Source organism: Falco naumanni, chromosome 6, assembly GCF_017639655.2.
Source record: "Falco naumanni isolate bFalNau1 chromosome 6, bFalNau1.pat, whole genome shotgun sequence".
Lineage (NCBI taxonomy): Eukaryota > Metazoa > Chordata > Aves > Falconiformes > Falconidae > Falco > Falco naumanni.
Window position 1 is genome coordinate 73,773,942 of NC_054059.1, and position 15,437 is coordinate 73,789,378.

Here is a 15,437-nt window from a genome sequence, read left to right on the forward strand (position 1 = left end):
GGGGTGTCCCGGCTGCGCCCGGCGCGCTGACGTCAGTAGCGGCGGAGGCGCCGGGTTGCCGTGGCAACGGGGGCGGAACGCGGCGGGCCCGGCGGCGGCGGCACGGACCCATCCCGGTGCCGGTACTCGGCGCGATGCGGCTGCGGCATGTGCGGACCCTGCTGGCCCCGCAGGTGGGGTGGGATGGGGCAGGGCCGGGCGGGGGACAGCGGGCCGGGCCGGGCCGGGCCGGGCGTAGCGGCGGTGCTGAGGCTGCGTGTGCCCCGCAGGACGGGACGGCGCGGGTGACCTGCATGGCCTGGTCGGCCAGCAGCGCCCGGTTCGCTGTCTGCACAGCGGAGCGGGTGGTGCTGCTGTACGACGAGCAGGGCGAGAGGCGCGACAAGTTCTCCACCAAGCCCGCTGACGCCAAGGTGAGGGCCCGGGTAAGGGTGGCCGCCGGCGGGGCCTGCTGCGCCGGGGCCGGGCCGGAGCCGGGTGAGGGGCGCTGGGGGCAGGGCAGGGGCGCTGGGGGCCGCTCAGCCCACGTCCTCCCCGCAGTACGGCCGGAAAAGCTACGCGGTCAGAGGCATGGCCTTCTCCCCGGACTCCACCAAAATCGCCATTGGCCAGACCGACAACATCGTCTACGTCTACAAGATCGGCGAGGAGTGGTGAGCATGGCAGTGGCCAGCCCTGGCACCGTGCTTTCCAAGGGGGCATCGATGCCACCCCATCGCTGGCTCGGCTTGGCCCTTCACACGCCGGGACTCTTGCCTGGCTTCGATGGCAGCCCTCATGGAGCCCTGTGCCGGGGTGCACCAGCTGGGCTCCCATGGAGCCGGAGCCGTGAGGCCGGTACTGCTGTCCCCTGTTCCCTGGGTGTGGAATGGTGGCACACACCTGCCGCACACGTTGCTGGCATGTGCCATGCTGAAGGTGCTCGGGAGGGCAGGCCACCAGAATTTGGGAAGCTCAGAATTTGCTTTTTGGGGTTTTTTGGTTTTTTTTAATTATCTATCTAAAATTGGCTTGTGATAAGACAACCAGTGTACAAAGCTTAAATGGCCTGTGTTAGGCAATACTGAACCAGGCTGAGTACAAACAGTAGGGTAACCCAAACAGGCAGTATTACTAGCTTCACTGATAGTCATTTTTGTCTACCTTTTCCTGCAGGGGTGACAAGAAGGTGATATGCAACAAGTTCATCCAAACGGTGAGACCCAGACCCTTGTTCAACTCCATTTTTTCCAGCATATGTAGGATTAAGACAATTAGAGGTGTCTCTGCTGATGCTCGCGGGTGTACTTGGCCAAACTGTCTTGATCTCCAAAAGGTGCAGGTAGATCCCGAGATCATCTCTAAATTTTGAGGCATGCGTGACTCACCGAGCTTCAGAGGCCTCGTAACACAGTAATTAATCATTGAATGATCAATGCAGTCAATTAAAAAACTTTGGGGACTACTTTAGGCATCAGTAGACTTAAGGGAGTTGAACGGGAAAAAGGAGGAGAGACTCTGAGCCCAGCTATTTGTCACAGGTTGGCATGTCTAAGCCCCAAGTTTCCTTATTAGCCACAATGCGAAGTGTGCAGAATTCAGTCAAACTGCACACTTTTCACATGTTCAAAGGCCTCAGGTTTGTAATTTCAGTTAGATTATCTCCTTGGCTGCCTTTGTGTTCTGTTGCTTTGGCTCTGCCTGCACGTGTCAGAGAGCAGTCTACTCAGTAGGTCTGTGGCAAGGATTGTCCTGAGGGTGATGTATCTGGAAAAGGCAAAGGTGTTATAAATTCCTTGCACAGAAAGCCATCCATATGTGAAAATGCAGCATACTGACTATGTCTTCTACTTTCAGAAGCAAATGTCCAGCAGCTGCCCTAGGCTTTGCAGCCAGTTGCCATCACACTGTGACCCCCACTTTCACTGTGTCTCTAGCAAAGTTCTCTGCTCGTTTGGCCCCTGAAGTAGCCAGTACCAGTTAGGAGGAATCCTCCTCCTGGGCCAAATCCCCAGAAGACGTAGGCAGAGCTGCTCCTGATGGAGTTGCTAGAGATTCTGTGTCAGGCTTTCTCAAGCTGCCTCTCAGGTGAAGGGCAGCTTCTGCCTCTGGATTGAAAGTCTGCTCCTCAGGGTTGCGTTGTGGCCCACCACTGTGACTGCTTTTAGGGCTGCTTAGGAGGGCCCTCTGGCCTTTCTGAACACTCCCTCCTGGCTGCAGGAGGGGAACCCGTGTAACTATTGCTCTGGTGATAGTGAAGAAAGCTGTTCGTCAGCCTTTGTGGTTGAGCTGGTGTGCTGAGTCGTCATGACACTGGAATAGAGTGTCGTGAGGGAGAGAGAGCAAGAGGAGCTTGGCGTCCACTTATCCCTTTCCTGAACACTGTGGTTATCCCAGGTGTGGGTAACTGTAGCCTCATGGAGAGTCCTGCCTGCAGGCAGGACTAGCTTCCTGCCCCTCTGGCTCTGCTTTGCTGCAGCAGCCTGGCTAACGGCCTGGTGGGAGGCTGCTTGCCTCTCACAAGCTTAGGTGCTGTGCACAGCATGTGTACCATTCTTTGTATTTTTAATGTGGTGGTTCATTTCTCTTTTCTCTTCATTCCTCATTTTTCCCACGCCTTTTCTACCATTTCTATCATAATAAATCCTTTATTTTTTCTGATACTGTATATGTGGGTTTTGACCACTGTGTCCAATTTTCTCCTGTAGCTAAATATTGTTATTTACAAATTTTTTGTGTGTTCAGTCAGTATGAGAGATCATTTGTCAAGTCCTTTCCCTCTCCTGCCATTTGCAAAACCTGCTGGGCACTCGTACACATCTTGTGGATACAGTGACACTGTCCTGCTCTGCTGACAAGCAAGACATCCTGCTAGAGGGTCAGGATGAGTATGTGCAAGTTTGATTTCTTTGCACTAGTAGCTGAGCACGTTACTGCTTTGTGAGGCTTGTTTCTAAGCTGCCAATGGGCGGCTTGTGGTTGTGTTGAAATGAAAATAAGGATCTGGCAGATGATGAGGGAAATAGACAGATGACTGAGAAACAAGCGTATTAAAAAATAGGTCATTGGTTGGACACAGAAATTATGAGCAGCCAAGGTATGCAAGGACAGTTTGGTATCTGATTGTGTCTGTGTTTGCTGATGTGGATGGTAAGCGTGGAGGATAGAAGGGGAGATGAATAAATGAGGGTGTATATATGTCTAAAGCAGGGTCAGATGCTTAACGTGGAACAGATGAGCCAGTGAGACTAGTGCTGGTGGCACAGTGCCAGACACCAGCCTTCTTACTGACTGAAATTCTTCAGTTTAAATGTGAAGTGGTGCGTTAATTTTCTTGGCCCTGTCTTACACTTGGGTTTCATGATCAGTTTTATTCATCCTGATGCCCACCCTTAAGAATACCTTTGGTTTGAATTTAATGAACCTGTTTCTACCTGACCTTGGTAGCATCTGGTAACCACCTTGCTCATAAATAAAAATTAAAGACTATTTCTGATTCATCAGATGAAGATTCAATGTACAAATATTCTCATCTCTATTACAGACGCTGGCAAGAGTCGAATTATTTTTATGTTTTATACTTGTTGCAAAAAGTCTTTTAAAACAGCCATGATTTTGTACATTCAACAGTAATATGTGGAAAACCATACATCTGATCAATAAGTAGTCCTCTCAGAAGAGCATTCAAAGTGAAGACATCTGGTATAACTTCGATGCCCTGCTTTAGCCTTTCTGAGCCTGCTATTTTACCCCAGCTCACTACTATCTAGTTCAAGCTTCAGCATGGAGGACCTTAATCCTACTTTGAGATCTGTCCAGATGCCCCCATCTCTTCTTTTTCTTGGTCTGAGTGGTCGTATTGTTCATGAGCTGTCTTATGTAGCAATGGGGCAAGAAGCTAGATAGGGTAGATCTCTCACCTCTCTTTTTGCCTCCTCCGTGACAGAGTGCTGTGACCTGCTTGTTGTGGCCAGCAGAGAACATCATTGTCTTTGGCCTTGCCGAAGGAAAGGTAGAGAAACTTGTTATTTGCCTGATCTTCTTTTCCATGCAGGGGCTGTGAGGGCCTGCAAGCACCTGGGCTGTAGGGTAGGAGCCATTCCTCTGTGGCACCGGGCACAGAATAGCGGCAATGGGATTACAGCCCTGACTTGAATTTTCTGGGTCTGGTTCCCGGTTAGCCCTTGAAGGTTTTACTGGATCTTTTGGTCATTTTCCTGACCTTTCTAGAAATGTGGAAGTGTGACTCCAACTTTGCCGCTCCTCCAACCTACCAGAAAGCCATTGGCTTCCTGTAACTTCTTGTACTGGTCATGGACTGGGAGACCTCTGGGGATGTTACGCTGGGGGAAATCCACATTCTGCAGACAGAAGCAACATTGATCATGCTCTCTTTCTCAGGTTCGTTTAGCAAATACAAAGAACAACAAGTCTTCCACCATTTATGGGACAGATTCCTATGTGGTCTCGCTAACTTCCAAGTGAGTATGGCATTGCTTTAGCCTACACTGCCTTGGCTCAGTCTCCTACCTGCTTTTGGCCCTGGCATAACTGGTGGCGGTATGGGAGGTTGCCATAGTGTCTTTCTGCTGTCAGTTCCTTGTCAAGATAATATAATACTGTGCTCTCCAGAAGGAATTCCTCCCTAAAATCTGATACCTGCCTGTGCCAGCCACACTGGCCCACACAGTTTGGTTGTCCTTCAAACACATTTCAGGATCCAAGTCCCCATGACATAACTTACACACATGGATTTATTTGAATTTGTGACTTTATCAAGATTAAATTTATCAACATCATCCAGCTAATTACTAACATTGTCAAGTTTAAGGGCTAAAAAAAATTATGTAAAAATATTCTGCCAGATAAAACTGTGACAAGGCTATAATTACGAAAATAATCATAAAGTACAATTTTAAATTATTTTAATTAAGATTTCATTTTAACTACTTTAGTATCCTTTATCTAAAAAAATTAAGATACATCATGGTCTTAGCAGTGGGATTTTCACTAAATGGTGTCATTGGTGTCATTCTGATTTTTGAGTGCTAGAAAAATTAGAAAAACCTAAAGCTAGTCTAGGACACTGACTTCCTACTGCTGAGAAGTTCCTCCAGTCTGTCTGCCTTTGCCTGTATTCCAGAAGGCTTCTGTTTCCTCTCTCTCTCTCTTCCTATCTCTTCCTGCCCCCCTCTTCCCCTCTTTGTCCTCCTCTTCCTCTCCTCTAATCCTCCCCCCACACTCTCTTCCCTTCTTCTTTTATTTCTAAGCACAGCTCATGCTGTTATTGCTATGGTATCAGTGGTAAATCTGGGACTGCAATCATTAGAGTACAGGTGTATGATTCCTGGATTGTTACAGTGTTCATAAAATGTGTATTTTGTGCTTGAATCATCATGAAAAAATGTTCTTTCTGGACACATCGTTAGGCCTATTTCTTCTTCCTTGCTCTCTTCTCCCTGCTTGTGTCAAGAAGTACACAAGACATTAATGCTACAAATAATGGACTTAGGCCTGGAGTGTTTGTCCAGATGTTTTTTTCTCTAAATTTTGTGTTGCTTTTAGGGATTCCTGGCATTATAATATCCAGCCTCACTTCTGGAACAGTTCCAGTGGAAAGGTTGTTTGATATAGCTTGCTATAAGAAATTGTGTGCACGGTCATTATTGCACTGAAGGTTACTTAGCCTCACTGTGGTTTAGTAATACAGAAAGTTGGCTATTGTGATTTTACATGGTGAAGATACTTGATTGGCCGCTCTCCACTCTCCATACTTTTGTCAGCTTTGTTTTTACAGACACCAGTACAGGTACTAGCTATTCTTGTGTTCATCACCCAGCTTGTCTTTGGAGAAGGTTCCTTTGATGTGGAGCATCCACGACGACTCTGGGACTGGCTCCCTTGGGCAGAAATGTGAAAACAGAGGTACAAGTCTTACTGTAATATTGCATCATCCTCTCTGTGTTTCTTTGCAGTGTGTCAGGGAAGGGAATCCTGTCTGGCCATGCAGATGGAACCATAGTGCGCTTCTTCTTTGATGATGAGGGCTCAGGTGAATCACAGGTATCAAAAATCCTTCTTCAGCGAGCACAATTCCTGTTTGTATAACCCACTCCCCAGCTCAAGAGCTCTGGAAAGGGATCAGGCTATGGAGGGAGTACAAGTCTGGAGAGGAGCTACAGTCTGTGCTTGCTAGCGTAGGTTTTACGGAGCACTGATGAAGACAGGACGGTAGTTAGATGCTTTGAAATACACTGAGTGTGGTGGTAGGAGGGGAAGTTATATTTTTGTGTATGAGACATATGGCTTTTCAGGTGTCTGGAAAGATCTGATTTTAGAGTGTCCAGGAGAATGATGCTTGAACAGCTAGGGTTCCAGGGAACAGCTGCTGTTGTCTTCTCATTAAGCAATGCATAGCTGTCCCAGTTAAACCTGAATCCCAAGTTCAGACACTGTGGAGAGGATGCTGTAGGCACCCAGCATTTCTCCTGAGCCTCCCACTTCTCCCCAAAAAGAGTAGTCTCTCTGCTTCAGGCTGTGGTGAAGAGAATGCTATTCTCAGTCAGATCTTTTCTCTCCAGCTGAAGCAGTTTGAGCATGTCTGCTCTCTACCATGGTATGCTGAAGGCCCATGTATACTCTGCTATGTTAAGAGTGCATCCCAGTCTAGTCAATGGTACTGGTCTTCTAACTGGCATCAGGAATCTTCTCTCCTGGTTCAGGGAGTGGAATAGTTGAAACGTCTCTCAGTTCAGGTTTCTGTCTACCTTCCTACAGCCTGGGGCAGGCAGGCAAAGTTGGACTTTAGAGAAGGGCTCATGCTGGTCTTGTTGTGACAGTTGCATATAGAGACCAGCTGGGGACTAGAGCCGGTCATGTCTTCAGGATGTTCTTTCCTGTCTATTGTAGGGTAAATTGGTGACGCATCCCTGTCCTCCTTATGCCCTCGCCTGGGCTTCCAACAGCATTGTGGCTGCAGGTTGCGATAAGAAGATTGTAGCTTATGGGAAGGAGGGCAATGTGATTCAAACCTTTGACTATAGCCGGGACTCATCAGAGAAGGAATTCACCACAGCAGCTGCCAGTCCTGGTGGTCAGTCTGTTGTGATTGGCAGCTATGATAGGTATGGTGCCTGATGGTAAAGTCTCCCCTCTGTTGTGCTTTCTTCTTCAACCATACACATTTCTTTACTTGTCTGCTTTCTCATCTGTGCTCACAGGTTAAGGGTTTTAAACTGGAGCCCGCGCCGCAGTGCCTGGGAGGAAGGCAGACCCAAAGAAATAGCTCACCTCTACACCATCACAGCTCTAGCGTGGAAGAGGGATGGTTCACGCATCTGTGTGGTTTGTATCATCAGCCAGCAACCCTCAGCCCAGGAGTCACACACCAGGGATGGTCTTATGCGTGCTTCTGAGAACAAAGTCGTGTGATGCAGGGAGGGCTTGTGAGAGTGGTCACACCATCACCTAGCTGTGTGATGCAAGGTGCCTAGGCTGAGACCTTGTGCAAGGGACACTGCTGCAGTCAGATGTGCAGCGTGCAGAGTATGGAGCTGTAAAATACCATGGATGATTGTGTAAGGGCTCATTAGCAGCAGCAGTCCTCCTTTTTTCACAGAAGCATAATAAGGTCAGCATAGCTTCTCTAGAGCAGTCTCATGAGCATTCTTTCCTCTGAGCACCGGTGAGAAGCAGTATAAAAAATAGTCTGTTATTTAGACTCTATGTTTGTGTGCTATGTTTTCAGTTCAGAGTTGTCTTCTACTTTCAGCTGTTGATCGGCCTTCCTCTGTTAAATAATTCTTCAAAACCTTTTGAATTTTTCTTCAAATCTTTCTGTATTAAATTGAATAACTTTAAAGCATTTACATTATTTAGGAAGATTGCTATTTACAACTTTAATAGGTTTTGCATCTTTCTATGTTCAACAATCAAGAATCCTTGAATTTTTTTCAGATAGAGAATTAATTGAAATGTGAACAAACATTTGCAGAGAAGGGGAAAGGGCTAAGGGATAGGAGATCAGTGAAAGGAATGGAGGTATTATAAAGAAAGAGATAAACGTGGAAGGATTCTGCTGGAAGGGAGGACATTGGGAGACTGGGAGAGAGAGAAGTGGGAAACTGAGAAAGATAGTGGGGAAGATGAGGATAAAGGTGATTTTTAACCCCTCTGCCCCTCTTCTTCCTCTGCTGTGTACATGCCAGTATCTGGTAAGCTCTGTTTCTCTGTTTCTCTGAGAATCTCTCAGTCTTTCTGTTCTCTCAAGAAAGTTAAGATAGGACTGGTTCTCATGCATCTGGGGGCTTGAGCCTTCTTCCCCAGAGCAGCCAGGGCCTGTGAATTTCTGTCTCACCTCTGATCCATATCATGTAAGTAGGGGCTGGAATATCTGTCCTTAACAGAATTCACTGACTGTGTGCAACATGTTTTTTTCTTCAGGGCACTCTGTGTGGAGGAGTTGAACAATTCGACTGCTGCCTTCGCAGAAGCATTTACAAAAATAAATTTGAAATTACATATGTGGGACCAAGCCAGGTAAGAGAATATCCAATGAGGTAAAGTCTCTTGATGAAAATAGGATGTTTGCTAAAACTAGACATGTTTGGAGTTCTGCACCTACTGTTTGTTTATGGCCACTTTGTCAGAAAAGGCGTAGGGGATATTCCAGAGACAGGATCAAGGCTGGGTGGAAATTGGCTAGGAACAAAGACGGTGGAATTTATTTCCTAGCTTGTGAATTTGTGTAGGGTACCTCTATGCCAAATGCAGGCTCTTTAAGTGGTTTAATTTCATCCAGTGTTACCTTGCTCAAAATCAGGTAGTAATGGTAAGCCAGCAGTCTAGGCACCCCTCTGTAGTCAGTGGAGAGAGAGCAGGACTCTCAGAGGGTGGCTCATCCTCAGGGCCTAAGTAGTCCTCCAGTTAGTCTGGAAACTTCTAAATGGCTGAAGTGAGAATCCCACACTTCTACGATAGTTGTCATCCCATACAAAAGGAATGCTAATGTTTCTTTAAAAAGCAGAGTGAAATGAGGTGAAGGGACATCTGAATACCCAATCCTCTGTTGCATAATCTTCCATGGGGCAAAGAAGTCTGTGTTCTTCCTGTGTGCTTGGCCTCATACTGCTTTTTCCCACTTTCTCTAGGTCATTGTGAAGAACCTCTCAACAGGAACTCGAGTTGTGTTGAAATCCCAGTATGGTTATGAGATTGACGAGGTGAAGATCTTAGGAAAAGACAGGTATCTGGTGGCCCATACCTCAGAGACATTATTGCTGGGTGACATCAGCTCCAACAAGCTCAGTGAGGTACTGGAAAATCTGTGGCATTTCTTGAGTGTCAAACGCTTAACTTTGTAACTCAAAGGATAGGTTTTCTGCATGGGAACAATACGTCTATTTTCAAAGAATCATAGAATAATTCAGGTTGGAAGGGACTTTGGGAGGTCTCTTATCAAACTTCCTACCCAAAGGAAGGTCAATATTAAATTCAGATGTCATTGCTCAGATCCCAGTTTCTTTGGTTCCTGTTCCAATGCTTTACTGTCCTCATGGGGGAGAGCTTTTATCCCAAGTCTCATTGTAATCTCTGTTTTAAGTTATGACCATTTCTCACCGTTTCACTGTGCACCTGCCAAAAAAAGCCTGGCATCATTTTATTAGAGGTCTCTTAAGCCTTGCCTTCTCCAGGCTAAAGATGCCAGATTCCTTCAGCCTCTCTTTGCAGTGCAAGTGCTTCATCCCCAGCCATCTTGATGGCATTCTAGTGAACTTGCTCCAGTTTATCAATGTCTTTGTTGTACTGGGGGGCACAAAACTGGGTGCTGTACATATGTACATTCCAGATGCGAATGTATGGATCTTAGTGCATTTAAAAGAAAACAAAAAAAAAAAAACCACAACCCCCAAATTCCATTCACAACGGCAGTACCACAGCTTATGCTAGTGTCATATCTGGTACCAAACAATTCATACAAAACTGTCCACACAAAAGTGCTGAGCCTATGTGCCAAGCCTGGAGAAAGTGGGGAGTAGGTCAGTGTCTGATAAAAAAAAGATTAAATAGGCTTCAGGATGTATTTGCTTTGTTCACACAGGTATCATATACTTTTTATCAGGCTAATGGTGTGATAATCAATCTAGTTGGGAGCACAACCTCATGACTACAGATTTGAGTTGGAGGATACTGATACTTGGTAACCCAACTGAAAATCTGGCCAGACTACATGTCCCAGGTTTCTCTACATCATACTGCACAGAGTTTTTATTTCAGTTGCACAGCTATACTCACTTCTTATAAAGAATGGGGTTGCGAGTAATCCATTTACATCTTGCTGTCTCACTGGAATTTTGTTGAAGCAGTGACTTGGAGCTCTTGCTCAAGGTGGGAAGAGGACATCTGCAGCCTTAGCTTTCAGTTTTCTGCCTCTCTGACCACTTGCCTATTGGCATTACAGTAACTATTGTGTTATCCAGTGCTCTTCTCAAATGCTGTATCAGTTGCTCCCCCACTGGCACTGTACTGATCAATATATTGCTAACATGACCCAAAAAAAGAAGGATTTCAGCTACATGGGAAATTTGCCTCCTGCAGATGGTGGCACTGATTCTGTAGAGAAAATTTACAGAGGCAAAGGGGCTGTTGAGGCTTCTTTTTATAATAAAGTTAATCTGAGGAAGGTGAAGAAGTGCTAGTGAAAGAATAGGCTGGAGGGAGTATGTTGGTCACATAAAGGCCTCTCGTTGAGAAAGCAATAAAATACTACACAAAGAAAACAGGAGCCTGAAGCAGAGGTTAAAAAAAGAAGAGGGAAATGAGGAACTTGCAGGCTGGGAATGACTAAACAATAGTGCTGACAGCTGAAGTGCTGGAATGTGATCCCTTCTGCAGTATAATTCTTGCTATCTGTTGTGGGAGTTGGGAGCTGGGCAGTGGACCTGAATGCCTGCAGTCTGGTTCCCTGCAGGAGCTGTCAGCCTGGCATTTGCTCACTCCATGCCATTGCTTTGTAGGTAGCCTGGCAAGGATCTGGAGGGAATGAGAAGTTCTTCTTTGACAATGAGAATGTAAGTTGGATGGGACAGCATGCTACTACCCACGAATGTTGAATAAAGCTGTGTGTGCCCTGGCAGAAAAAGCATCAACTGCACTTCTGGAAAACCCTGTTTCTTAGCAGTTTCCTGGACTTACCCTCTCCATGTAGATCCTGATCTGCTTCCTCCCCATACTTGCCTTTTCCATAGGCCAGGTACAGAACAAACTTGGTGTGTGGACTGTCAAGTTATACAAGTCATAACCTTGTAGGAGAGAGGAGTAGTAAAAGAGCAACAGCCAGAGAGGATGTTAGAGGTACAGAATACTGTTTTCAGGGTGACAGCTTGGCTGTTACAGGACTGACAGGCCCAGAACTAAAATCCCCAGCCTTGAGGAAAAGCTGACAGTCACAACAGGTAGCCAGGGACAATTCCTTACTCATCCCAGGGGGACTGAATTTAGACTTGTGTGCAGCAGTTCTTTTCTGCACACCTCACTGGTAGGTAAGTACGTGTACTTACCCTGGCTTTTTTGTAAGAGTGTATCCCCCTCTCAAATTCATCAGGTCTGCATGATCTTTAATGCTGGAGAGCTGACACTGGTGGAATATGGAAGCAATGACATCCTGGGGTCTGTCCGCACAGAGTTCATGAACCCTCATCTTGTCAGGTAGGTGTTACAGCTGCCTGTGTGGCTAGTACAGGTATTTTGTGGGAGTGACCTCGTAGATAGATATTTGGAAATGTCCCACTCTGTAGAACGCAGCCCCAAGACACGTGGACCTGAGTAATCTGCTTCTGATAGTGACTACTGCTGGGGTTTAATTGTTCAGTTGCACTTAATGGTTGTAAAGTTTTAGAAGTACAAAAGCCCATTTTCCTCTGCTACATGGTTATTGAAGCCTGACTTGACTATTGCTGAAGAGGGACCTCCTGTGCATCTCTGCATCAGGCTGGTCCTAGTACAGCATTATCAGAGACTCTAGATGCCAGCAGGACCTCCTCTTGTCCCTCTGAAATACCATACTCCATTTTCTGATTAGAGAGAAGGGAGGATCGCGGGCTGCTCAGAGACAGAAGCAGCATAACTAATTTGCTGCTGGGGACCCTGGGTACAGAGGGACAGCTTCCAGAGTGAAGCCATGAGTCAGAGAGGTTGGTTCTCACTTGAGACAGCTGTAGCTGCTGCGCAAGAGTCACAGGTCAGAGAACTGCAAAAGGCTGTGCGTGCTTGGGGAAACTTCAAGTAAGTCTGAGAGGGACTATGTGATTCAGTCCTGTGAATTCTGAGAGTAGTAAAGTTAATGGTCGTCATTCCCTTCAAATAATAGTGTACGTATCAATGAGAGACGGCAGAGAGGCGTGGAGGAGAACAAGAGACTGGCTTATCTGATAGACATCAAGACTATAGCAACAGGTGAATGCAAACCTCCCCCTCCTGTATTTTGCCAGCCTTGCTGATTCCTTTGCATTTTCTGTGTGAGGCAGCATATCCCTGAAGGCCCCCTTTGCATTCACTCTGCCTGGCAGCAGACCACTAGAGACCAGGCTGTCTTGCTTTTGGCAGGTTGGCTGTCTGGTGTGGACATAGCTGTGGGGTGGCTGTGACTGTGTCCTGGACCTGAGATTCTGTGCGGTTCAGCATGATGATACTGCTGCCTGCGCTGCCTATGATCACAGAAGGGTAGAGGAAGTTACTTGTTTTTGATAAGGCAGCAAGATAAAATGTCACTGCAGTCTGCTTTTCATGTCACAGTGTGTTTGCCAGGGGGTCCTGCCCTAATTAGGTCCCAGCCACCTGGTCCCCACGGGACAGTACTGAATGTTCAGCAGTTTGGGGCATGTTGGGTACTCACACACTTTCCTTTCTTTCCTTCCCAAGTGGACCTCGTTGGTGGCTACCATGCTGGCACTATCAGCCATGACAGCAAGATTGATTGGCTGGAGCTGAATGAAACAGGCCACAAACTGCTCTTCAGGGACAAGAAGATGAGGGTGAGGTGGGGGGGCATCTGGGGAGTGTGGCAAGATGGTATGCCTGGGGAGAAATAAAGACAGATATGCCAGAATGGAGGGAGGGAGGCAAGAAACTCAGCTGAATTACTCATGATTTTTTGACCACTCCTTTGAGAAAGATAGACCATGTTCAGATTGTGTGAGCTGACAGCATTGCATGTTTGGTCTTGAGTCACAGCTAATTCTGAAGTTAGTTATTAGACATCTTGCTCCGTCTCATCACACCTAAAAAGTGAAAATCACAGACTTTTCTGCTGTAAGAGTGTATTCCCCTCTCACCTTCATCAGGTGGATTAATCTTTGGATGAGGACCCTAATGTTGCTCTAAACCATGTAAATTATAAAAAGATGTTCTCTGCAACAGCTTGGCATATGTCTGTGAGATGAACGCTAATTCTCTAACGCAGCATAGTCACAACCCAATTGCTTGGATTGTGCTGATTCCCAGACCATGACTGAATGTTGCCTGGGAGAGTACTAGTAAGCCCAGGACAAAGCTATGTCCAAAATCACGGTAATGGTTTCACACTACAGATTACGATGTGCCTCATGTCCTAGCCATGTTTAGTTTAATTGTGCAGATACAGCTGAAGAAGCCCACTGCAGCAGGCAAGATGTATTTGACAATTGTGTTACAGTTCTGCTCTGTTCACTATCAAGCTTTCTTCACTGTTTTGAACGTAAGGCTCCTTGACTGCTTGACTTCATTTACTCCTCTTGTCACAAGACTGCCCTGAGAAGAGTACATGACCTTCCTGACAATGGTGTAATTCACATCCAAAATTTCTATGTAGGTGTCCCAGATGCTGTGGCAGACTCCAGCTACAGCGCTGCAGCTCATCACAGGATGGTTTTAATAGCTCCAGAGTTCAGATCTCATTGGGGGCTGTTAGTCTGCAGTAGAATATTTCCATGTTGGCTATACCTCTCTCCTTAGTCCAAGGATGGGTGAAGTATTATGTTCATATATGCATATGTGTTGAAATCCCTCAGAACTTTCTCAGCCTCATCTCAGAAGAAACTGAATTCATCCCTCACATTTCAGACAGGAACCCCAGGCTTCTTCACTGAGCTGCTGCTCCTCCTTCGTCATTTTCGGCAGCTTGACCCCTAAGATTGCATCACAGATTGTAGGGGTTGCAAAGGTACCTTCTTGCCTGGGAATGACAGTTCTTCAATTAAATCTGTCTGCTTGTTATCCCTCACACAGACTGCTGTCTCATCATTCACATCACTTGCCCATTACTGCCAAGCTTATTGGCCAGCAACTAGAGTCTAACTTTGGAGCCAAAGATTGCAGAGCATACATCTGCCACCTCACAAACTCTTTACCCCAGATTTCTCTCACAAGAGTGTGCTGGAGGTAGTCCTTCTTGCACAAAGACTGTAGTTCTGGTTCTGGGCCATCACAGAACAAGGACTGCTACAAGTACTTTGTGTTTCCAGAGAAACAAAAGGAGCAGCCCAATGTGGATTTGCAAAAAATGTGATGCCTGCATCTGCTTTAGGGTGCCTCTCTAATCAAGACCCTCTTCACTCTCAGAAAGAGGACTGTTGGTGTCTACAGCTCTTTAGGACACTACTTTCACATATCCATACACGTATCAATAAAGACAGACCTTAACTACAAAGGAGACTGAATCACTGCCAGTAGCAAGGGCTTCTGTTTGGGCTTTGCTGCACTGATGCTCTTCAGAAAGGTACAAACAGGGATTGCAGCTTGCACCAGATGAAACAGGCTTCTATTTTCTATGTGATACATACATCTCCACAAAGCTGTTTAAGTCCTGTCATGTGAGAACTTTCGGCAATATATATTTTTATTTTTATTTCTGCAGTCTTGTTCAGTTTATATTTGGGTCCTCTAATTCGCTGTCTTGGCAAGAGACAGTGGCATCATCGAGGTTGCTGTTACCTTTTCTGGCTCCTTTTCATTTCTCTCAAGAGGGTGCATGGGCAGCTCCTTCATTAAATACTGCCACCAGCCTAAATCAGACAGGACTGTGATTCTTCTAAGTTACGTCTACATAGTTCTCCAACCAGTTTGGTACAGACTGAAACAGGGACTTTCTTGTTCTCTTTTGACTGGTATGTCATGAGATTAGCACGATTCTCTCTTCTTTTTCTCTTTCTCATCTTTGTTAGGTGAGGACAGTTATGATGAGCAGAAACAGTGTAGGACTTTTAAGTTACAATGCATCATACACCTTTGTTATGTGATGTGTCAGGTTACATCTTCCAAACTGTCAGGTTTGTTTCAGGGCAGTGTATTCTACAAACTTCCTCTTACCTTATTGGCAACAATTCTTGCAGTAGGACTCTGCCTAGGATGGACAATTCAGCCCAGAACTGCAGAGGAAGACCCTTCCTGGTCCCCCAGTTTGTTTGCATGAAGGACTTAAGAGA

General features: G+C 46.2%; 1 protein-coding gene across 2 annotated transcripts in view; it reads left to right on the forward strand.

Moving 5' to 3' along the window:
• Positions 1-38: 38 nt before the first annotated feature.
• IFT172 (intraflagellar transport 172) overlaps positions 39-15,437 on the forward strand; it is a 38,477-nt gene continuing 23,078 nt past the window's right edge. For both annotated transcript variants that reach the window (XM_040598960.1, XM_040598959.1), the window contains exons 1-15: positions 39-173; positions 270-413; positions 541-653; positions 1,156-1,195; positions 3,926-3,991; positions 4,381-4,460; positions 5,955-6,042; positions 6,889-7,103; positions 7,200-7,323; positions 8,422-8,517; positions 9,129-9,290; positions 10,995-11,048; positions 11,582-11,685; positions 12,347-12,432; positions 12,898-13,010. In XM_040598960.1, the coding sequence (XP_040454894.1) occupies positions 135-173; positions 270-413; positions 541-653; positions 1,156-1,195; positions 3,926-3,991; positions 4,381-4,460; positions 5,955-6,042; positions 6,889-7,103; positions 7,200-7,323; positions 8,422-8,517; positions 9,129-9,290; positions 10,995-11,048; positions 11,582-11,685; positions 12,347-12,432; positions 12,898-13,010 (1,524 nt within the window). In that variant the 5' untranslated portion in view covers positions 39-134. The remainder of the gene's footprint in view (positions 174-269; positions 414-540; positions 654-1,155; positions 1,196-3,925; positions 3,992-4,380; positions 4,461-5,954; positions 6,043-6,888; positions 7,104-7,199; positions 7,324-8,421; positions 8,518-9,128; positions 9,291-10,994; positions 11,049-11,581; positions 11,686-12,346; positions 12,433-12,897; positions 13,011-15,437) is intronic.